Source organism: Conger conger, chromosome 18 (assembly GCF_963514075.1).
Source record: "Conger conger chromosome 18, fConCon1.1, whole genome shotgun sequence".
Classification (NCBI taxonomy): Eukaryota; Metazoa; Chordata; class Actinopteri; order Anguilliformes; family Congridae; genus Conger; species Conger conger.
Window position 1 is genome coordinate 22,901,898 of NC_083777.1, and position 25,104 is coordinate 22,927,001.

The window sequence follows — 25,104 nt, forward strand, 5'->3', positions numbered from 1 at the left end:
AAAGTTAATGTGCCCTGCCGCAGCGTTACACATTAGCCGTGTTAGCCCTGCTATTAGCAGTGTGCTCGTTTATAGTGCACTGCCAATAACAGCCTGGGATAGGCTGAAGGGCGAACGTTTCACGTTGAGTTTGGACGGCTGCTAACATTTGTCAGCATGCCTACACCTCCACCACACAGGTCCCTCTCTTCACAGCTCCCAGTGCTGTTGTGTGTCTGTTTCCCCTTTGGGATGGGAAGGAGCCATTCCTCATAGGCCATCCTGTGGGCCTCTAAGCACTGCCACGGGATACCACGGTAGGAAGGCCACTTAAAAAGCTCTGTCCAGCATAGGTACGAATATAACCTGGGCTCTTTAAACCCTGGGATTTAAAATCAGTGAATCAGTTCAGAGTGTCCTGTGATCACATGTTGCTCCGAAACAGACCAGGCAGGAGTAATATGTAGAAAATTACAACCCCAAAGTGTGAAGTAGTCTTCCAGTATGACCTGTACACAGTGTGGTAAGGACTGGTGGATGTGTGGTGAAGGACTGGTGTGTGGTGTGTGATAAGGGTGGAGCTGGTGTTGGGTGGTTGATGTTTCTGTCATCGGCTGGTAAAAATCAGGGGTCAGACCCAAGTCATGGTTGGATGCAGCACATGCTCATTTCCATGACATGAGTGTTTCAGCAAAAGAGGACTTTAAGATTGCCTAGAGAGTACGCACTCCTTTTTCCCAAGGTCTATAGCTGCTGATTTGAAAGGAAACCATGGAAAGTCAGGTCCCTTTTAACGTGATCTATAACGTCTCAACGTCAAGAGAAGCAGAAGACTGTTGCTTTTTAAAAGAGCTGCACTCTGGGTAATACTGTTTTTGAGTGTTTTTGATTGGCTCTGAAGTGTGGGGCAGGAAAACAAGGATGACTGTTATTTGGACAGGCTCACCTCTGAAAGTAAGAAGGGCATTGGAGTGAGCTGAGAAGTGTCATTGAGAAGTCTATGGTGGGCTTGTGTCTAAGTGTGACTGGAGCATTTGTTGTTTGTTCATTGAGAAGTCTATGGTGGACTTGTGTCTAAGTGCGACCGGAGAGTTTGTTAATTGACAAGTCTATGGTGGGCTTGTGTCTTAGCGCGACTGGAGCGTTTGTTCATTGAGAAGTCTATGGTGGGCTTGTGTCTAAGCGTGACTGGAGAGTTTGTTTGTTTTTCATACTAAACACATCTTTCGCCTGCTGCCACCTCTCACAGTATTAATAAGCCCATAACTACCCAACCATCTTCGGTTTTGTTAATTTGACAGCTAACTTCTTCACGTTGCTGACCTGAGAGTAGTTGATTTGGGACTTTGGGTTGTTGTGGCCCACGGAGAGCTCACCGTTGGCACAGTGCTCAGTGTCGGCATCGCCATGGAAACGTGTATTTTCTGGGGAGACTGGGGGTTCGGGGGGTTAATGGGGAGGTAGTAGAACAGCAGTGTTCCTCTATCCCACTCTCCCCTTCACCTACTCTGCACCTCACTGCAGTACGCATGACCACAGACTGATTAATCACCTCAGAGTGATTAATATCGACCGGAGTGTGTGTGTGTGTGTGTGTGTGTGTGTCTGTGTGTGTCTGTTCATCTGTGTGTGAGTAGCGTAGGATAGTTGCTCGCTGGTTTTACGAGGTGTGTTAGCGCTGCTGTACTTTGCGGGATAACGCTTTGACTGCTTCGTCCTGTCCTCCGGAAAATGGATCAAGTCATCCAGCCCGTGATGCTGCGATGCATTTTCGTGTCGTTTGCGATTTGATTGTTTGATTTTATTCCTGTGGTTTTACTTGTCCGTTGCCTCCTCGTCTCTGACATAAGGATACTTCAGTCTGAATTTCACATAAAGAGAATTGTCAGCAAGCATAATTCGATGTCAGTGTGTTGCTAAAGTTGAGACATCTCCGGTAAGAAAATGTCCTGTTTACACGTTGATGTGAATCCTGTTTCACATCAATGTTTCGCATCAGAGAACATCTGATTTTTGGCATTAATAATAATTGTTTTTCATCACTCCTGTGTTAAATACTTAATTGTCATTCTGCTGGCCCCTCATTAACTAGTCATTAAATCATTTTAATGCTTCAGTTTAATCAAGTCTCTTCTCAGTCCACTGTTTTGTTTTTTTTGTTTTTTTATTTATTATGAGTCAGTGGTCCTGCAGTTTAGCATTGCTGTCTCCATACCAACTAACAGAGCCTGTTTGAAGTGCATTCCTCCTGACTGCATCCGTGTGATGTCTGGAGAGGACCCTTAGACGTCTAATCTAATGTGATATGAGGCTGACTCCGACTCTAGGGCTATCAGGATGCATGCGAAGAACAAAATAAAGTTTTTTTTATTATTATTTATTTTGGATTTTTTCATTTTTTTTAAATCATGTGTATGTCAAATGTTCCAGCCCCACAGTATGTGTGTGAGTGTGTGAGTGCACAAACATGCCACAACATACCATGGCACGCATTTCATTAGTTATTCGACTTTTATTTGATCAGGCATGTCAGGCTATAGCATTCCACCCCAGCCATGTTAGCGTTAGCAGTGGGCTCGCTTATAAAGCCCTGCACCAGTGAAATGGCCTGGGATAGACTCAAGGGGGCCCATTTAAAGTGAGTTAGGAGGGCCCCTGGTGCTGCGGTGTGCCTGTTCCCCTTTGGGATGGCATTGGGGCCAGCACGTAGAGGGCACCCCGTGGGCCTGTAAGCACTACCCTTGGACTAATTTTTGCACCCGAATTTGGGGCAGAGGCAGAGAAACACACCGGCCTCATAGCAAACCGCACATACGCAGTCTCTATTCACAATCCCATTGCACCAATCAAACTCCCTCCCACTATCCCATTGCACCAATCAAACTCCCTCCCACTATCCTACTGAACCAATCAAACTCCCTCCCGCAGCAGAAGAGTCACTACAGGAATTTGAACACACCCTGTCTGGGCCGCATCCAGCAGCAGGAGCAGCCGTGCCCCCTCTTGTAGGAATCACCCAGGGTGTTCGAGTACGGCTCTTATAAAGGCCCACTTTGTCAGGGTCACTTTGATCCGCTGAGCAGGTGTGGTGTTGCTCATTGAGCCAGCGAAAGCACTGAGCAGGCAACACTGAAGTGACGGTGAACAGTAGCAGAGCTAGTAGCAGAAGCAGCAGACAGTGACGCATATTTTAAATATAAATGATACATCACAGCAGACTCAGACACATTCTACACAGGTTATTCATTCTCAAGTGAAAGTTCAAACACATTTTGTGAACATCTGTTGTGCGTAATGTGTGTGTGGTGCCCGGTGGGGTGAGTCTAGACCTCCTAATTAACCGCAGGCCTCTCTCTCTTGCGTTTTAGCTTCAACATGCAGCCGTCCGGTTACGCCACCCACCACAAATCCCCTCCTTCCAGGTACAAACGTGGACACCCCATAGCGTCCGGGTAGCCCCGTAGCGTAGCGTAACCCTTCCACACTGGAAATAACCCCTCTCTTTCTCTCCTCTGTTCTAGCTCTGTTGTGTGACCTAAGGACGATAATCATGCTTTGACTCTATCCGTCTAACCTACTGAGTTTTAACCCCCTTCTCCTGTATCTTTGTATGTATATGTAGATATTAATATCTTCTTTTTTTAATCCTGTTTTTTTCTCCCCTTCTAAAATCCCTTGTTTGAAGCAGGCAGTGGTTAAGGCTCTCTGTTCTAACACTGTTTTTGATACCAGGCTGTTACTCTTTGTGAGTTTTTCCACTCATATTAAACACCCCCAACCCTGACCCCTCCACTCCTGGCCCCCCCACTAACCTTTTTGGGCAACCGTGTCTGGGACGGGGGAGGAGTCCAGGTAAAAAAGTACCGGGAGGAGGTCATTACCAGCCCCAGGTTTGACCTGTCAATCTGTTTTGTCTCCATGGATACCTGTCAGTCTCTGTGTCTGTTATTTTTCCTATAATCTTAAATCTATCCTAAATGTAATGACATTTGGAAAACATTTAGACTGTAGTTCCTCTTATGTTGGCAATATGTCTTAAATATGCCTTAAATAGGAATTAATGAGTGTGTTAAGCTTAAGCATTAAGCAAACCTTGGCATTAGCCTTTTCTTAATTAAGAAAATGCTCGGTGTAAGAGAGCAGGGGAGGGTATGTTCTCAGCCTGCGATTGGACAGTGGCGTGACTCCGTTTCCTGTCTCTCCTTTAGGCCACCCCCCCAGGCCCCGCCCATGCAGCACAGCTCCATCCAGATCCCCATGGGCCAGCCCCCACACAAGGTGGTCAGCACCGCCACCATCCCGCCAGCCCACGCCTACCCTCCTCCGGGTACGAACACTAGAGGGCGCCGTACAGGACAGCGCTTGTGTTTCGCTATTTTTCATTGGTTGGTTTTGGGTGGTGTTGACATTTTTGTGGTGTTGTTTTGGGTGGTGTTGTTGAGGTTTGGGTAGTGTTGTTTTGGGTGGCGTTGACATTTCGGTGGTGTTGTTTTGGGTGGTGTTGAGCTTTGGGTAGTGTTGTTTTGGGTGGTGTTGTTGAGGTTTTCGTGATCTTGACCTTGCAGTGGTGGTGTTTTGAGTGGTGTTGAGGTTTAGGTAATATTGTTTTGGGTGGTGTTGAGGTTTGGGTGGTGGTGTTTTGCGTGGTGTTGAGGTTTAGGTAATATTGTTTTGGGTGGCGTTGAGGTTTGGGTGGTGGTGTTGAGGTTTGGGTAATGTTGTTTTGGGTGGTGTTGAGCTTTGGGCAGTGTTGTTTTGGGTGGTGTTGACGGTGGTGTTGACTGCACCTGTTTTGGGTTTCAGCTCCCGCTCCGGTCCGTGTTCCCGCTCCAGCTCCAGCCCCTGCTGGGGGCCCCGGGGACAACAGGCCTCCCTGGATCACCGACGGCGGCTTTGCCCAAAAGTTTGACCCCAGCAAGACCACCACTACCACAACGAAAAAAATCCAGCCCCTGCCCCAAGCCGCTCCCCCACCCCCGGCCTACATCCCCAACCCTCACCAGGGCCCCCCTGCCCCTATCCCTGCTTACAACCCCGCCCCGGCCTTCAACCCCGCCGTCCTCCCCATACCCCCCGTAGCGCGCGGTGTGGCCCAGAGGGCCGAGCGCTTCGCTGCCAGCAGCCGGACACCGCTCTGCGGAGCCTGCAACAACGTCATCAGGTAACAGCTCCCCCTGGCTGCGGGAGGCTAGAACTGCAAGTGCACCTACACTGGACTCTGCTGCTGTCTACACCACATGTAGTCTCATACAATACAATACAATACTTTATTTATCCCCTTGGGGCAATTTACAGGGGAAATGCACAATGTGTAACAGCATTGAATGAATGTCAAGTACCTAATATGTTTAACATCTTGACTAAAGTCATAGACATTAATTCCCAAATCTGAGCTTGGATATGACTAAAGCTGAGGGTTCCTTGCTATAACGCCAGTCTGCTCCCGGTTATTCCACTTACAAGGGTCAGGTTTGTTATTGAAGTGAGTTTTGGAGAGATCTGTCCCCCGGTTTTGCGGGAGTGACTCAGGGAGAGAGGGGCTGACAGTGTCCTGGTGCTCTGCCCCTCCTCAGGGGGCCCTTCCTGGTGGCACTGGGGCGGTCCTGGCATCCGGAGGAGTTTAACTGTAACTACTGCCACACGTCTCTGGCGGACGTGAGCTTCGTGGAGGAGCAGAGTGCCGTGTACTGCGAGAACTGCTACGGGGAGTTCTTCGCCCCCACCTGCTCCCGCTGCAGCACCAAGATCATGGGGGTGAGCCGGGCACCATGCGCACACACACACGTACACACACACACACACACACACACACGCACACACACACATACACACACACACGTACACACACACACACACGTACACACACACACACACACACACATACACACACGCACACACACACATACACACACACACGTACACACACACACACACGTACACACACACATACACACACACGTACACACACACACACGCACGCACACACATACACACACACACACGTACACACACACACACATACACACACACACACACACGCGCACACACACACACACACACACACACACACACATACACACACACACACACACACACACACATACACACACACACACACATACACACACACACACACACACACACATACATACCTCTGCCTCATACACACATACACAGGAACTGATGTATATTTCCCTATTAGTTAAACTAAACTTAGTTAACTGAGAAACTAACGTGGTCTCCTCGATCACGCCTTATCTCACGCTGAATAGAGCACATCAGCTGAAGCCCAGGCTAAGCTAGCATGTCACGCTGAATAAGAGCATAGCAGCTAGGCCCAGGCTAAGCTAGCATCTCAAGCTGAATAACAGCATAGCAGCTAGGCCCAGGCTAAGCTAGCATCTCAAGCTGAATAAGAGCATAGCAGCTAGGCCCAGGCTAAGCTAGCATGTCACGCTGAATAAGAGCATAGCAGCTAGGCCCAGGCTAAGCTAGCATCTCAAGCTGAATAAGAGCATAGCAGCTAGGCCCAGGCTAAGCTAGCATGTCATGCTGAATAAGAGCATAGCAGCTAGGCCCAGGCTAAGCTAGCATCTCAAGCTGAATAAGAGCATAGCAGCTAGGCCCAGGCTAAGCTAGCATCTCAAGCTGAATAACAGCATAGCAGCTAGGCCCAGGCTAAGCTAGCATCTCAAGCTGAATAAGAGCATAGCAGCTAGGCCCAGGCTAAGCTAGCATCTCAAGCTGAATAAGAGCATAGCAGCTAGACCCAGGCTAAGCTAGCATCTCAAGCTGAATAAGAGCATAGCAGCTAGGCCCAGGCTAAGCTAGCATGTCATGCTGAATAAGAGCATAGCAGCTAGGCCCAGGCTAAGCTAGCATCTCAAGCTGAATAAGAGCATAGCAGCTAGGCCCAGGCTAAGCTAGCATCTCAAGCTGAATAACAGCATAGCAGCTAGGCCCAGGCTAAGCTAGCATCTCAAGCTGAATAAGAGCATAGCAGCTAGGCCCAGGCTAAGCTAGCATCTCAAGCTGAATAAGAGCATAGCAGCTAGACCCAGGCTAAGCTAGCATCTCAAGCTGAATAAGAGCATAGCAGCTAGGCCCAGGCTAAACTAGCATCTCAAGCTGAATAAGAGCATAGCAGCTAGGTCCAGGCTAAGCTACCATCTCAGGCTGAATAAGAGCACATCAGCTAGGGCCCAGGCTAAGCTAGCAGGCTAATGTGAGACAGGGTGTAACGCCGGCCTGTCCCCGCCGTCTGCAGGAAGTGATGCACGCCCTAAGGCAGACGTGGCACACCACCTGCTTTGTGTGCGCGGCCTGCGGGAAGCCTTTCGGAAACAGCCTGTTCCACATGGAGGACGGGGAGCCCTACTGTGAAAAAGGTACCCTGCACTCCGCCCGTCCTGGAGCTCCCTCCCCCGCCGTGTGGGCCCCCTCGATGAGTCCCCTCATCCCCACACACTCCTTCGCCTAATCCCCAGGTTCCGGTCTCTCTGTGACACCCAAGCCACTTTGTTAGTCCGATGGCTTCCAAGATGTGCAATGCATGTGTAGCAGCGTTAGCCTGTTTGGTTTGCTCGTAAAAGCAAGGTCCAGTGCAGGAAAGCTCGTAGCAGGTCACCGTGACAACGCTCCCTTGTGACATAAACCCTCAAATTCAAAATTATGTTGTTGCCCTTGGCTTGTGGCGATTTCACCTTTAGCTGACTGGTAAAGTGTTTGGACGAGTGAGAGGTTGGGGATCAAATCCCACCTTGGGCTCAGGTAAATCTCTAACTCGCTACACACGCACGCATTATTCAATGGAAAGTTAGTCACTCACGCTGACTCAGATGAAGAAATCACTTTATGACATCACCGGCCCACAGGAATTATCTCATGTTTGAGCTAGCACAGTGAGTAGGATTGGCCCCCTACAGTAATTCTACTGTTAAAGGCATTACTGCAGAGAGTCTGTTAATGGCAGGCTGTTTCCTGTCCTAAGGGGTGGTTAAAGAGTGAAATCTGTGGCTGTGGAGTGTGTGTGTGTGTGTGTGTGTGTGTGTGTGTTTGAGTGTGTGTGTGTGTGTGTGAGTGTGTGTGTGTGTGTGTGTGAGTGTGAGTGTGAGTGTGTGTCTGTGTGAGTGTGTGTGTGTGTGAGTGTGTGTGTGTGTGTGTGACTGTGAGTGTGTGTGTGAGTGTGTGTGATTGTGAGTGTGTGTGTGTGTGTGAGTGAGTGAGTAGGTGAGTGAGTGAGTGAGTGAGTGAGTGAGTGAGTAGGTGAGTGTGTGAGTGAGTGAGTGAGTGTGTGAGTGAGTGAGTAGGTGAGTACGTGAGTGAGTAGGTGAGTGAGTGAGTGAGTGAGTGAGTGAGTAGGTGAGTGTGTGAGTGAGTGAGTGAGTGAGTAGGTGAGTGAGTGCCTGTGTGTGTGAGTGTGTGTTCAGTGGCTCAGTCTCCCTGTGTGAGTGTGTGTGTGTGAGTGTGTGAGTGAGTGTGTGAGTGAGTGAGTGTGTGAGTGAGTGAGCGAGCGAGCGAGTGAGTGAGTGAGTGAGTGCGTGTGTGTGTGTGTGTGTGAGCGTGTGTGTGTTCAGTGGCTCAGTTTCCCTGTGTGTGTGTGTGAGTGTGTGTTCAGTGGCTCAGTCTCCCTATGTGTGTGTGTGTGTGTGTGTTCAGTGGTTCAGTCTCCCTGTGTGTGTCCTCAGACTACGTCGCCCTCTTCAGCACCAAGTGCCATGGCTGCGACTTCCCGGTGGAGGCTGGGGACAAGTTCATCGAGGCTCTCGGCCACACCTGGCACGACACCTGCTTCGTCTGTGCGGTATGTACACCATGTCCTCCCGTGCCCTAGGGGGCAGCACCACCATTGTATCATGACCAATTACGGGCCAGAATATGTCCCCTATCGTCAAGACTATATTTTGAGTTAAAGGAATATCATTGGTATGCAAATGCAAAATGTTGTGTGACACTTTCATTTTTATCGCGTGACACTTGTCGCAAGGGTTGTACAACAAAATATATCAAAAAATATATCAGGCGTAAGCCTATATGAATCAGGAGTATTTATATATGTTTAGTTACTGGTGGAGGTGAGAGTTCAGTTGTTGGTAGCATCGTGTGTAATCACAGACTCGTGTCAGAGAGACGGGCGCTGTCTGACCAGGTGACTCATCTTGCACAGGTGTGCCACATCAACCTGGAGGGTCAGCCGTTCTACTCCAAGAAGGACAAGCCCCTGTGTAAGAAGCACGCCCACGCCATCAACGTATAGATGCTGCGGGGGGCGCTGAAGGGGGGCGGGGGGGCACTTCTGTGACTCCCTGGCACTGCATGAGTGTCTCGGGGGGGTGGGGGGGGGGGTGGTGGGGACCCCCGGACAACGGCGATGACCGCAGAACCATCACAGACAACGGAGACGACCGAGAAAACACTGAACGAACCGCCCTTGAGTTTATCAGCTCAAGGGGATGCTTTTATTTATTGATGCTGGAAACAATGATAATGATCATTTCAAAAGTAATAAATACAGAACAGTGGAATTCTATACTCATTTAATTTCATACAAGCTATATGTCTGCGAAAAGTCAGTGGCAACCAAAATATTTAGGAATGTGTTCCATGCTATATTCAAATGCCTGTTGACTCATCTCCTTTGAATTCCTCTTAAGTTGATACTAACTCGGTCACAAATGTGTTAACTTCAGTTATACTATAGCGCATTGCATGGCTGCCCTTTCTGTAGGTTTGAATCAATACGAATTCTGCTTGTAATTACACAATACTCAAGGGCTCACTGAGAAAATGAAGCATTGTGCACATTTATTTCCTGGTTCAAAGCTTGCTGGGAAATTCATGAAACAGTTATTTATTTCGCAAATTCTCTGCAATGCTAGCCAGATCTATTAACCCAAAATGTGGCTCTGAACTGCAAACATATCAACACACAAATTACACGCATAAGTAGATAATGCCATAAATATATAATGCCGCAGACAGATTGTATATATGATGAGTTTAGTTCATTTTGTTTTGATTGAATTACCACTTAAAGTGATAATTAATTTAGAAATAGTATATTAAGACAGATAAATATTATATTAAGAAATGAACTAATATATTTACTTACCTGCTGTTTTCACAAGGGGACAAAGATGGTGGCTTAACATTATTTTAACAAAACTATTTTCAGTAGTTGCATTTGTGAAAAAACAAACCATGTATCATTCGGAGTCTTAAACTCTGGAGATGTGTTCATTTTCACACTGGAGTGGAGCTTATTTCATTTAGTTTTATTTTATTTTTCCAGTACTATCTGTAGCTTCATATCAGAAACACTGCTTTGTGAATGTCATTTTTGAGCTCTTTAAATCAACCATCAATCATCTGTGTTCAAGGGGGGCAGTGAATTATTGGGAATGGGAGGTCACTGCGTGAACGTTAAGGATAATGTTGCAAGAGAGGGATACTATTGTTAGGTAACTTCCATAAAGCTATATAAAGGCTTTAAACTAGAAAGAGTCTTTGGAAGTTTGTCCATCATTGACAGCCATTTTACCCCACAAAATGTTTTTCATTTTCTTTTTTTCCTTTTAGAAGTTGTTGTATTTTATTTTTTTGTACTATGTGCGCGCGCGCGTGCCTACGTGTGTGTGTTGGACTGTATTACACGTTAATTTTGGGAAATAGGTACATAAATACGTAGGGAAACTGGAACTGGAAATGAGAGGGAAACGCGCAGTGAACATAATCTATTCAATCGAAAAAGGTTAAAATATACAAGCGCAAAGGAACTGAAAATGAATAGAACAGGCAGATGTATTAAGCATGTTTCCGTAGCGCATTTTGACAGCTCCGTGCATATATTTTAAACTAGCTGTTCAGTGTGCCACCACTGGAGGGCGGTAAAACCCAGGCATTGTTAAACTGGCAGGGGCGTTTCAACCATTTAACTGTTATTATACAGTTCAATGGTTTCAACGCACATATTGAGCTGCCTCATTCTTCATTCTTTAATTCAAAAACCTTTAAGTGCATATTACTTGAAGAAACCTCAAATCCCATTGTCTCTAGCAGATCACTGAATGTTTCAGACAGCAGACAGAATGTCAAAAAAATCCTTCCAATGGGTTACATTGAATTATATTTCCCCAGAATTCACACATATTGTGTTCTCTTTGGTTTTTTAACCCTCTATATAAAAAAATATATATAAATTGTGGTCATGATTACATTCTGTTTACCAAAATAGCAGTTACTATTTTGTAGGAACATGCAGAGGAATGTACTAAGCAGGATCACCATAGCAAGTTATTTTATAGATGCGAGCTCCCGTTGTCATAAGGGATATTCCATTGTTCAATGTATGTAAGACAAGGTAGATTGCCTGTGATGATATAGACTGTGTAGAATGTTTGGCAGATGCTATCCTCCCTGTTAAGGCAGTAGCTAGGTGATAAAATAGTATCTACTGTGTGTGTTTTTTGACACTTGAAGGATCATAGAAACCATGCTGTGAAATTATATTCTTATTTTTGGCAAAATCAAACTATATGTATACTTTATTTTTTACTTGAATTCAATGGAAACTGAGGCACAAATAATACCGATCGGATATAAAAGAATACGTACATATTTACAAAGAGCCAGCGACAGAATATCAATTGAATTAATCAATCTCCCTTTCTCTCACTCATATTTTCTTTCTCTTGTACTCTTACCTTCTCTTTTTTTTTACTCTCACTCTCTTTCCTTCATGTTATCTTACCGTGTCTATCCCTCTCTTTCTCTCCGAGCTCAATTCAAACCTCTTCATTGTCCATTCCCGACCGATCGTTTCCTTTCTTTTGTTAGTTGTTCATTCCATTAAAGTTATCAGTCCCTGCCGATCTGGTGCCGGCCTCCCCCCCTCCCGCCCCTTATCCTTACCCCCACCCGCCCAGCACAAACTTCTCACTCGCTTCAGGTTTCCCGCCTCTGTCTCCCCTCTCCGTCCATCCCTCGCTCTCCGCAGGGCAGGATGTTCCCACAGCACCGACCCAACATTGACGCAACCCGACGCCATCGCCCCAGTTCTCAGCCGCGCGGTGCTCTTTCCCACCGCACGCTTCACGGTCCGCGTCCGTGACAGTGCCGTGATCCACCCCGGTTCCAGGCACACAATGCCGTGCTCTTTGTGAATTGTGTTTTCCTAGGTGCTGCTGAGTAGGGCTGGCCTATCAGTGACTTCCTTTAACAGTGGGAGTCTGGTTTCTTTCTGCTCCTTCAGGTGTCTGTTTACACAAACTTATTTTTTTGCACTGCTGTATATTATTACAAAAGAGCGACATGTGTTTGAATGTTTATCGTGTTTAGGTACTGCTTTCTACTGTTTTTCAGGAATGGGATGAAAAAAGTATTTATCATGAATAATGTTTAGAAAGTCAGCACAATGGTATGATAGGATAATATTATTAGTATAAAGCTATCCTTGTGGCATGCAGTGACAACTTTCTTAAGTTTTTATTAATTTGTTAGCTTATTTATTGCGTTTTTTTAAAAACACTTGCTGAAATGTTTGAAAATATGGCCTTGATTTGAAGAATAGTTCTGTTTTTAAACATTTGTCTAAGTTTTTTTTGGCATGGACTTTGTTGGAAGCTTAGGAATGTTGCAGTTTTGTATTTCACTATTACTGATGAATTTCTTTTTGTTGTAGCTGGCAAACATGTATGTGAAACTATAGAAGACAAGCAGAAACTGTAGATAGACAAAGGGTCTGTATCAAACGGGGTGGACTTCCAGTATGCTGTTCAGATACCAGAGCCATGGACAAACGCTAAGTTAAAGGTACAACAGGTAATATTTAAAAAAAACAAGACCATCCCTTCCTATCATTGAAAAAGGCTCACTGACATGTTGACTCACCCTCTACCTGTGTTTATAGTCCTTAAATTTGGGTTTCAAAATATGCTGTTGACGGGCCGGCACTCTGTACCAAAACATTCTATAGCTGTACAATAATTAAAGCTCAATGGTTGAAAATTGGTTCTAATTGCCACAGCCAATGGTGTTTCAACGTCAGCGTGTTCACAGAGAAGGGGGAGGGATAAACAGTATTGTGGTGTTGAGCGTGTTTGTTGCTGCAATTCCTCTCTTGACCGTTAGAAGTCCGAAATTACCTATTGTACCTTAACATGTGTTTGATGCTCTACCTTTAAGAATTTTTTTTTAAGTGGTTTTCTTCTTTTCTTTTTTAAATGTTGTTATATCTGACGATTGGCCTGGAATCTCAGAAAGCACTGTCTCATTTAACATTCAGACGCAAGCGTCTCATAAGCGCCCCCCCTCCAGCTCACAGAGATGCTGTAAACAAAATGGCGTTAAAGATACTATGAGCCATGGGAAGCCATTTTGTGGTCACGCCCTCAGTGACAGCCTCAGTGTGGAGTGATTCTGGGGGCCCAGTAATCTTGGGGCCCTGGCCCGGGGCCACCTTCTCTAGATGTTTGTGTCAACAAAGAAAACTGCCAAAAGGAATAGGGAAGTGTGAACAGTACCGTGAAGTACTGTAAAATAGTGCAAGATTTTTTTAATTTTATTTTTATTTTTTATTTTTTTTGTAACTGTGACAACTGTAATTCAGCTGGGAAGACTCATATTTATATGTGTCGTCATCTGGATGAAAAGAAAGAAAGCTTAATCTTTGCTTTTTAAAATGATTTGGTAAGGACATACAGTCTAGTGAAGGCCTTAATCCTTTTATGCATGCTCCGTTCAATAGTACTGTGACCTTAATGTATGCAGATCACCAATAAAGGAGAATAAGGATGTTTCTCACACTCACTCTCTCTGTCTCTCACTATTATGACAACTGGATTACCTGCACCGTAAGGTAGTATAAAGCTGTATTGTCAGGTGGTCATTGTAAATGAGAATTTGTTCTGAACTGACCGACTGTTTAAATAAAGGTCTGTATATTCTGCAGAGTTGCACTGCGAGCCACACGTCTGTTGAGATGGATACACAGATGTCATCCAGGTTGTTCTCTCACCACAGTATGCGATTCAGTGTCCTGATCTTGATGCCAATTAATGCATTGGTGCCTATAGTTCAGGGGATATAGTTTCTGTTTTAATCCAGTGACTCCCACCCAGGCTCAAAAGTACCATGGGGGTATCCATCATAAGTTACAAAGGCCTTTTATTATTATTTTTTTTATTGCAAATCTATGTATAGTCATTGCATCTCAACTCTGGCCAGAGACACCCTACAGTACCTTCAGGGACCCCTGTTGAAGGGGCATGCTATAGTTCACCCCCTGCTTGTTTCTCAAGACTGCATGTATAGAAAAGTGTTTTGACTTCAGTAAAATGCACCACTTTGGCGACAAAACTGTTTCTGTTCTTATTATACACACATTATTTTGCACTCACCTGCTCCCATGAGCCCATCTTCCGTGGTGTCAAATAGCGGATACAAGTGCAGGTCATTCATTAAAACTATTTTGGGGAAACAAGTATGCAATAAGCAAAATGAGCTAAAATGATGGCTAGACCTACTGAGATTTACTGTAATTGTAGTAGAACTAACGTTCTTGATACATTCCCATGTAACCACATGGCTAGAGTGACTGTACTACTCTTGTGCGCAACACTGCTTCAATCGTTAAAAAGAACGGGGGAAGGGGACTTAGGAACATGTGAATAAATGATCGCGTTATCTTTCCCATTAGAGTTGTGTCTGTGTACTCACACCAGGTGGCGTCTCGGGGGTGTTGTAAGCCTACCACCACCCCTCTGTTTCTCTGGTCTCCCGGGTAATGCCTAGAGCGCACAGACGGCAGTGATTGGAGGGCTTGGTCGGGAATGATCTCGTTTCGCGCAGGGCTGGAATGTTCCCCCTGCGAAAGGCTGGCAGAAAGCAGGCTGTAGCGAGAGACGGAGAGGGAGACAGATACGGGTAAAGAGCCACAAGCAATGAAGAAAACAACAACAAAGAAACAAATACAAATCTGGGATACTTTATAGAGTCGTTGATGCGCATGCATAGAAGATTAACCCAAAACGCATCGACTTGATTTGCGGAGAAAGGATTTTTTATTGATATTGCCACACGATATAGGTGAGTGTGAATTCCGGATCTCCGGTTTTCTTTCCGGCTGTGGAAAAAAAAGTTTGTTGTTGTGATTGATATTCTGTTGTGGCTGGCATGTTGTTTGGGCCGCGGCTGGAGTAGTTGGTGCGAATAGATGACAGATGTGTTTATGTATTAATTATTTTGATATTACACGGTTGATATTATACGGCACTGTCTATCCAGTTCGTTGAATTACAGATTTCCTTTGGACTGAAAGATCATCTACGTTGGGGTGATTCATATAGCCTCGTTTACATTACACGTAGGCTATATTATGCTATTTACGTCTGACACTGAAGGCTGGTATCTACTGTGACACCAATGTGAAAGAAAATGGAGTGAAATTGTGGATTTTAATCGGTTTAACTGGGCGAGCAACTACCAAGCTATCGTTGACTGGCAGTCATGTTGCATCTGCTATGAAGTTTGACAGGCTAAATAGCTAGCCATCTTGTTATTCACTTTGTGTAACCACTGGGAGCTTTTGGTTATATTTTTGCAGTAGTATATGATCTAATTTTGCCTTATAAGCGTTACATCAAATAAAAACACTAACTTTCTATATTTACAAAATTATGAGAAGTGTCTGTCGGCAGCTAACCAGCTAGTGCGAAGTCTTATTACGCGTCCAGTTACACGTTGCATTTCGTTAATGTTACATTATTGCACATGGACAGGTATTATTCGTTAAACTGAAGCAATGCCATGGCAAAGGAACGCTTTTATTGTATGTTTTTGTATTTCTGCCATGTTGATCATGTTATTGATCAATAGCCTACGCCGTCGAGGCCCTGTGGCCCGCGGCGAATGTTTGGTGGAAAGAGCACTGCTGGATGGAAGATGGTGGAAGTTCTGCCTGCTGAAGTTATTTAGCTGGCTAAATCGTTTACCGCAAACAGTGTCGTCGGCTAAATCCTTAATCGGGCATCGAGATCACTTGCACTAGGCTACGGATCAGTTTTCAGCAACAAACACTTCGGGCGTGAATCACTGAGTCAGCTGAGATTTTTTCTGTTTAAGTGACATTTGCCAGACTGGAAAACTTTATTTTTGTTGCGTTACTGAGTACTGAAGTTGCATATGCTTATACTTTGTGATGATATTTGTGCAGGGCAAATCTAATAAAATTGGCGCAAGTCATTTCCACGTGATTTTATTGTTCATGTTTCTGTTTATTTTAACATGTTTACCATCTCTCTTTATTGACACAGATACGTCAACTAGAAACTAGAACGTCACAGAGCATGCTATTTCGAACCTGGCGGCCTTTGACACATGTTTTCATACAACTTTTACGTAATGTGCTTGACAAGTAACAATTAAATCAGAATTAGACTGAACCTTAAAAAGGCACTCAAATAGATTTTTAGCTACATTCTCAATGTGTTTTATTGTTTGAGTAATTTTACTATATGTTGTTCTCTGTTATTTAAGCTTTCTTGCCCCGCTGGTACATTTCTTGAAGGGTTATTTCATCAGCGATAATACACGAGATGCTGTTCTGAAAGTATTATTTGCAAGGTGCGTGTACATGCACGGTTATTTGATTGAGATAATCTCCCAACACCTATAACGTATGCATTTTAAATTATTAATATCCTCATAAGCACAACAGGGAAAGACCATAGCATATGCATTTCAGACATGGGGACAGATGTTGCAAAAAATGCAAAAATATGTAGGCCTACTGCTTGTTTTTTTTGTTGGGTTTTTTAAATTTAAGTAAGGGCTTTTTGCCTTATCTCCCAGGAGTTTGGACAGTCATAACGGGTCATTTTTATGGATGTTTTTTTCATCACAACTTCATGGTGGAAAGCTGGGTTTAATTTGTTTTCTGTGTGTCAGTGTGTGTGTGTGTGTGTGTATATGTGAGAGAGTGTATGTGTGTGTGTGTGTGTGTGTGTGTGTGTGTGACAGAGAGAAGGAGATTCCACCCCCACTAAAAGCCACACAGATGTAAAATAAGGCTGAGACGGGGAGAGGTGAAACTCCAGATGGAAATACTGAACGCGAAACTGTCTGGGTTGAGAAGGCTGCTGAGAGCCAGGGCAGAGATGAAAAGTAGACGTGGGGAGGGGAGGGAGAAATGAAATATAAAGGCTAACATTAAGCATATGCCAGACAGCTGCACATTCCACAGCTTACTCTGGACTCTCCGTTACAAAAATAACACAGCGGAATATCTGGGAGTTGGAACTGGAGAAGGAGAGAGGGAGGCCGTTGAAAAAAAAAGGCCGGGGCGAGGCCTGCTTCAGGTATTCCAACAAAAATAAGCCAATCATAGTTTATTACAGTCAGACTTGGGGCTGTTTGTCTTAATTGAACCCGAGTCTATGGACCCCGTCTACCCCTTAGCGTCGGTTAGCGACGAGCGTGGCTGATCGCTGCGCTCATTTGTGTCTGGGTGATTGGTGTGAGTGCTAGCCGGTCTCCGGGGAACGTGGAGATTCATTGCCCCCGCGCTGCGTTATTGCCTGCAGTACGGGGAAGTGTAATTGAGGTTGGGCATAATTTCTGCCGGGAGGTGAAGCGATGGGGCAGTTGGGTAGCTGGCGAATGGCGCATAATTCAGCCTTGATATACTCTCCACTGCAGTCAGGCTCAGGCCCCCGATAAAGATAGACCTTAAGACTATTAGGCTGGAGAAAGATAAATATTCCATTAAAAAGGGGAAGAGGTTTAGGGTTGCATCTGTAGATCTTATTTGCTGTTGCTATGACGCAGCCCCCACTGCTAGCTGTGGTGGTGGGGGGGGGGTTCATCTCATGACCTCACATTTCTTTCTTTTTTTTTTCTGCTCCGTATTTTGGGAACATTAATACCGGAACACTCTTCGTTTATTTACCTCTCTCGTGTCTAAAAATAGCGGGTGATCAGAATAGCACAGGGAATGACAAATAAATTATGGGTACGTCAGGGAGACCCTCCCAAGTGACCATTAACCTTGTCATTTAAATAAAGACATTTTTCTCAAAGCGCTGAAATCCTAATAATTTCTTTCTTTATTGGCATATTTGACAGGGATAATGCACATTAATAACATTTCTCTAAATGTACCAGAGATAGCCAGGGAGGCTAATATTAGCCGGGGAGAGGCTTCCCTACTTTTTCTCACTTGTATCCTTAAACAAAGTCACGGTTGGCTGGTGGTTGGACTTCCCACAAAAACTGGCTTATAAGCAGGCTATGGAGTTTCTGTGTATGTCTGTCCCAGGTTCTGCCTCATGCGTGTGAGTTCTCCAGTGTTTTCACCAGGCCAGACAGGCCTGGCTTTATTTCAGCGCACAAACTCATTTGTTGCTGCGAGACCGCTGTGAACAACCTTGTTTCTTTAGAATCTCCTGTTACTGGGTTTTTTTTTTTTTGGGTTTTTTTTTTGTGCTAAATAGCTTTTGTCGGAAGTATTATTAAGTGCGGCAGATCTCGGTTCATTTTACGGGGGCATGCCGGTGGTCTAAACGCTGTTTAGAATCCAGTGAATGGGTTTCTAAGTTAAAAGCAGAACTCGTTTCTTTTCACTGCAGAAAACGTGGCTTTGTGTTATCCTCTGTCCGAGCTCAGTGAAACATGGCGAAATGTGAAAATATAGCCTTAAGAAGGACTGTCCCGGCCTCTACATTGTATGTTTAGTGAAAGGCTTTGGAACGGATGAAAATTAGACTCGTAAAGCTCGAATTACTTAATATGTCAAAATACCCTTAGGTTTAGTGCACTCTGGTTTCTGCTAACACACAGATGTGTTACAATAAGTTACTTAGTTTCATGAAAATCTGGGGAAGCTTTGCCTTCCAGCAGTAGGAAAATAACTGCCATTTCCATACCTACAGTTTTTAATAGAAAACGTAAAATATTAAGGCTCTAGGTTATCTGTTAACTGATATGGACAATGGCTGGTCTGACATGAATTTAAAGCCCTTCATCTAGTTTAATAGTGCCCTTCGAGGGCTCTTAAATCATCATAATTGCAGTTGCGTTTTAATCTCATATTGTTGTGCTTTAACAGTATAGACTACTGTCTCTATAAATGGAAAGGACTGACATTAAGATCATTTCTGGCCTTTTTATTTTGAAGAGTATTGTACATTGCCCCCACAGCATCGTGCAAAATTGCAATCTAAAGCATTAAAGTCCCACTTGTCAAATTTTGACCTCGGATATACAATCGCCTAATTAAACTACTTACTACAAATTCAGTGGGCTTTATTTGGTAGAGCTAAGCTGGGGTAATGGTTTGGTTTTATAGAGTTTATGTAGTTTATTGTGAAAGGGGATTTTAAGGGCTTTTAAAGCGTTTGTTGGAAAGTGAAGTGCAGTGTTGGAGAATTGGAGCTGATATCCGCCACGCTCGGACAGAGAGCGTTTCTCAGACAGAGAGCGTTTCTCAGAGAGCGTTTCTCAGACAGAGCGTTTCCCAGACAGAGAGCGTTTCTCAGACAAAGAACGTTTCTCAGACAGAGTGTTTCTCAGACAGAGAGTGTTTCTCTGACGCTGCGCTCAGACAGAGAGCGTTTCTCAGACAGAGAGCGTTTCTCAGACGCTGGGCTCGGACAGAGAGCGTTTCTCTGAGCGGCTTGCGCGTTCCATGGCCATGTGACGGCTGAAGGCGAGCTCCTGCCTGCTTGTTTTTCGATGATTACTACAGGCGTCCTCGAGGTGCGAGTGGCTCGGAGAACACGGCAGACTCTCATCTCCCTTTGAAGGGCCCGGTCGGATCGCTGCGTCGCCTAACTGCTGCAAATTAAACCTTTAATGATCTGTCAGCGCAGCCCAACGACCAACACGCCAGAAACGGCTCGATAAATTACAGTGAGGTAACACAAAGGAAGCAGGAGAAAGGGAAAGAAATGACCCCATTGACCCCCCACACACACACAGACACACACACACACACGGACACACGGACACACACATGGACACAGACACACACATGGACACACACACACACACATACACATACAGACACACATACAGACACACACACGGACACACACATGGACACACACACACGGACACACACACACACACACATACAGACACGCATACAGACACACACACACAAGCAGACGCACACTAGCACACACACCAGTGAAGCTGTGATTTGGGCTTGTGTGATTTAAGTTAAGCGAGCTCCCTTGCTGCAGCAGTAATGGTGAAAATTACTAAAAACATTCAGCTTCAGGCCAGGGATTGATTTGCCTTGAAAGTCTCCTTTTTTTTTTCATTTTCTCTCTCTCGCTCTCTGGCAAGGTAGAGTTGGAGCGATGGTGGTGGTGGAGGAGGTGCAGGACTGGGAGGGGATGGGGGGGAGAGGAGTGTGGATCAGGTTTCAGGCCCTGCACTCCTGTCTGCTTCTTAGCCCCAGCCTGGAGCCAGCGTGGCTGAGCCCGGGCGTCTGCAGTCTCCGAGCCCGCCACACATGCCCTCTCACACGGGGCCCCCGGGGTGGGTGCGGGGTGGGGTATGAAAGCCACGCACTGCAGACGCGTGTAAATTTAAACGCACGCTGCGGGACGCATACGGAGGCCGGCCCGGAGAGGCCAGTCACAGGGGAGACCTGGCTGAGCGAGAGGGCACCGTCCTGTTTACAACGAGGCTTTGACCACGCGCTGCTTTTATCGCTGTGCGTTGCTCCCCTTTTCCTGTTTCTCTTTCCTTGTCTCTGTTTATTGGCAGGGAGAAAAAGAATGAGGCTTAAACTCACAAATGCTGCCCAAGTGCTGATGCAGATGAGTAATCGGTCGACAAATTCTATGTAAAAAAAAAACAAAAACAAAAAACAAAATCAAGAATTATGATCATTTACACCAGAAGAGATTTATGAAAGAGAAGATTCAGTGTCAATGTGAAACGCAATGTCAAGTTGTTGGTCCATCTCTCAATTCAGTTAAATTCAAATAGCTTGGCATAGTGGCGTGACCCCACACCTGCGCAGTATTTCCAAATAATTGTTTACATAGACTCAAAAAAACTGTCAACAACAATAACTGTATAAACAAGTAGCCTACATTAATGATTGGGTGCTTGGACCCTTGATAATATCGGGTAGTGTGTGTGTGTGTGTGTGTGTGTGTGTGTGTGTGTGTGTGTGTGTGTGTGTGTGTGTGTGTGTGTGTGTGTGTGTGTGTGTGTGTGTGTGTGTGTGTGTGTGTGTGTGTGTGTGTGTGTGTGTGTGTGTGTGTGTGTGTGTGTCTGTGTGTGTGTGGGTTGTTAACACAAAATAAAAAGGTAATAAAGAATAATTACCATAAATGCTACAGTGTGGTCCACACTTTGCTGCAGTTTGCTTTTTCTGTCACCTTTCTGTAAAATATAACTATTGCTCAGCTAGCTAAATATCCTCAAATTTGCTGAGCCGTGTCATGATGGGCTGCCAACTCTTTCCATAATTATAATGGTCCTTGTGGAATAAGAAGTTGCAACCTACTTCTTGCATCGATCTACTTTATATAGATGGGCCTGAGTGAATAATTTAGACTTGGAGCAGGTTAATGTGGACGGAAGGAGACCTGAGATGGTAGGATGGGAACTGAGATTTTTATCATTTAATGGAGAAAGTGGAAAGGTCAGGACTCTTGTTTACCTCCTTATGAATTTTAAAGGAGTACTTGCAGCCTCGCCTTTGCCAACACAAAGATGGGATTCAGTGAAGCCGATCGGTTGACAAGCCGAAATGTGTTGTTGGAACAGGACGCGATTTTAGCTTCGGTGATATCCTTTGGTTATTGTTGAAATTGTAGCATGCGCTCTTAAATCATACATGAACTCGGTGACACAGATCTATGCCCTGACCATGAGTCATGATGGTTGCCTGTACCTGTTGGCTGTAGATTCAGAGGCCATGAATTCAAGCTAACACCCATGGACAAATTACATTTTGTAGCCTGATGTTTCAGTCGTGGATTATGGCAAGCTATTTCCTGTAGAATGATACATTCTGAGAATGTGTACCTTTCATTCGGAGCCACATCACGTCTGCTTTCCGTGTCGATTCAATTCTTCTTTTGTTTGAGCTGCTCCAAACCAAATGGGTGAGATTTGATTTGAAAGATAAAAGCTTGCTTGCATTGTAGGAGGCTATATTGCCATTTGAAGATGGGATCTTGCAGTTCAGTTTTGTCATTTTGATATCTTTGCCTTCCTTCAGGAAGTCGGGAGATATTAACGGTTTTCCACAGGGAAAAGTGGCTCTCAAAAGTGTAAATGGATTTCATTAGCCTAATCTGGCCCTTTAAAAGCCTGTGTCATGTCCTATGTATGTCAGGCAACAAAGAACCTTTTGTAAAAAAATAAAATAAATCACACTGATTTAACATGTCCTGTGAAATATCTCTGGGGCTGTCTGTGCTGGTCATGGAGCCCTGTCTTAGCCAGCATTTGAGCCATGTTGCGTCTTGAAACCCCAGAAAGTGCCACGCCTTTTGCTGGAGTGAGTTGAGCCTTACTAATGCAGCTTTTGCCGTTTTTTTCATTCTGCTGAGGGAGAGACGGGAGCCAGCAGTACTCAGTTCCTGGCAGCTGGAGAAACCAAACTTAGTCAGTGAGAGACTTTCTGGGATGGCTTTTCCCAAGACTTTGTTGCCAAGATAATTTTAACGGTGGGCTGCGATTTTGACAAGTCTGGCAAAGCCGGGCTTCGTGCCATGAGGGTTCGTTTCTACCACCTGGCTCCAGGAGACTTTCTCACAGAGACACACACACACACACACACACACACCCACACACACACTCCTTCTCACACATGCACACGCTCTCACAGAGGCACACACACACATACGCACACACACAGACACACACTCACACACATACATACGCACACACCTACCCACACACGCAGACACACACACTCCTTCTCACACATGCACACGCTCTCACAGAGGCACACACTCACATACGCAGACACACACTCACACACATGCATACGCACACACCTACGCACACACACAGACACACACACTCCTTCTCACATGCGCACACACTCTCACAGATACACACACACACATACTCACACAGACACACACTCACACAGAGACACGCACACGCACACACTCTCACAGACAGACATACAGACAGACAGACAGACAGGCAGACACACAAACAGACACACGCACACACAGACACACATGCACACACACGCACACACTCTCACAGATACACACAAACACACAGACACACACTCACACAGAGACACACACGCACACACTCTCACAGACAGGCATACAGACACACACAGACACAGACCCACACGCACACACAGACACAAACAGACAGACAGACAGGCAGACACACAAACAGACACTCACACACACGCACACACAGAAACACATACACACACACACACACTCTCACAGATACACACACACACACACTCACACAGAGACACACACACGCGCACACTCTCACAGACAGACAGACAGACAGGCAGACACACAAACAGACACACGCACACACAGACACACACACGCACACGCAGACACACATGCACACACACACACACACAGACACACGCACACACAGACACACGCACACACAGACACACGCACACACAGACACACACACACGAACACACAGACACACACACACACACACGCACACACAGACACACACACACGAACACACAGACACACACACACACACACACACACACGCACACACAGCTTGGAAGGGCCTGTCCAGGCTTCGATGGGCCGATCCGAGTGTGCTTCCGTCACTCTCTTGAGTTCGCCTGGTTCTCTCTGAAAATAAACTCATCAGAACTGTCTGCTAACTCACGCCCAGCAGTCTGCTCCAGATCCAAGCACAGAGCCACGGGGCTGCCGCCATTTGCCGCTCGCTGCATTTACCTATGATTCATTTACAGCTGCAGTGTCACGAGTTTCACATTGAGTGGAAATGTTTACATCTTCTGTCTGATGGAAACGGACACAGTGGGAGACTATGAATCCACACTGAATGAAAGTCGTGTTGCGTGCCATTAACATTTGTGCTAAGTAAGCTATTGGGCAAGCAATACTGGCCAGCTATTCACATGTATGCCATATCACTAGTTGACTTTGTACTTTTGAAGTTGGAAACAAACTGCTTTGTACGCTTGGTCGTAGCCTCAAGTTAATTCGGAAATGGTAACCCGGCTAATGCCGTGTACAGTTATTTCGGTTTGACTCTGGGATTAGGCGCACACTCGTACTTTGGGGAGAGCTGTCACTCGCTCTATTGTTGTTTGACGGGCGGCCTTTTGTGTGCGCCTCGGAACAAAGAGCCGTGTTGGCTGTTGGTAGGCGGGCCGCGGAGGGTGCACGCGTTCCTTTATCAGCTGTGTGCGGACGTCCTTTTGTCGGGTCTGTGTGAGAAGAGCGACTCTTTTGGCTCTGCTGTCGAGGGCCAAAGCATTTTCCTTTCAGCGCACCGATGGTTTCACATGCGAAAATCCGATCACGTTTTATCGCGCTTTTTCCACGTTACGCTTGGTGCCGGAGCTTGGTTAAACCACGGCCAAAGTTCCTGGTTGTGATCCTGGGAATCTGGCAGTGGAGTTTTGGAGTGTTTGTTAGATTTTTTTTAAATTATATATTAGCGAACTGTCGACTCCACCAGTGCTTAGGTTTTATATTCCTCTTTAGCCTCTCTCCCCATCTCCCCGGAGTTGGTGTGCTGCAGTTCATCTGTAATGGCCGGGATTGTTATTGTGGTTTGTGTACTGCATCGTCTTTTTTTTTTTACTACTAATGGATCGAAATTGAACAGTTTGCGAAACTGAACTCCAGAAACTGCACAGAGCTAGGCCTTCTAGATTTTCCTGGGAAACAATGACGCCGGTCATCCCTAATTTAACGATAGGTCTGAGTGCCTGTACATTTATTTTTAACCTCTGAAAATCACATGTAAGAAAAAGCGCTGCGGTCCGTTTGAGTCTGTTCAGAACGTACCGTTCCACATGTGGTCCAGATAAGTGAAACGTCAGGGTACTTTACGGCGCCAAATCCGAGGCCTTCGGGTCCGGGGGGTTCTTCATTCAGGCTCTGAAATGAA

At 45.5% G+C, this 25,104-nt stretch overlaps 2 protein-coding genes across 2 annotated transcripts in view; both read left to right on the forward strand.

The window, feature by feature from the left end:
• ldb3a (LIM domain binding 3a) overlaps positions 1 to 9,293 on the forward strand; it is a 53,115-nt gene extending 43,822 nt beyond the window's left edge. The window contains exons 12-18 of the mRNA XM_061228769.1: positions 3,348 to 3,401; positions 4,188 to 4,306; positions 4,783 to 5,140; positions 5,553 to 5,733; positions 7,247 to 7,367; positions 8,667 to 8,782; positions 9,146 to 9,293. Of these exons, the coding sequence (XP_061084753.1) occupies positions 3,348 to 3,401; positions 4,188 to 4,306; positions 4,783 to 5,140; positions 5,553 to 5,733; positions 7,247 to 7,367; positions 8,667 to 8,782; positions 9,146 to 9,235 (1,039 nt within the window). The 3' untranslated portion in view covers positions 9,236 to 9,293. The remainder of the gene's footprint in view (positions 1 to 3,347; positions 3,402 to 4,187; positions 4,307 to 4,782; positions 5,141 to 5,552; positions 5,734 to 7,246; positions 7,368 to 8,666; positions 8,783 to 9,145) is intronic.
• Positions 9,294 to 9,336: 43 nt separating this feature from the next.
• bmpr1aa (bone morphogenetic protein receptor, type IAa) overlaps positions 9,337 to 25,104 on the forward strand; it is a 60,370-nt gene continuing 44,602 nt past the window's right edge. Inside the window, exon 1 of the mRNA XM_061227680.1 lies at positions 9,337 to 15,063. The gene's annotated coding sequence lies outside the window, so the exon portion shown is untranslated. The remainder of the gene's footprint in view (positions 15,064 to 25,104) is intronic.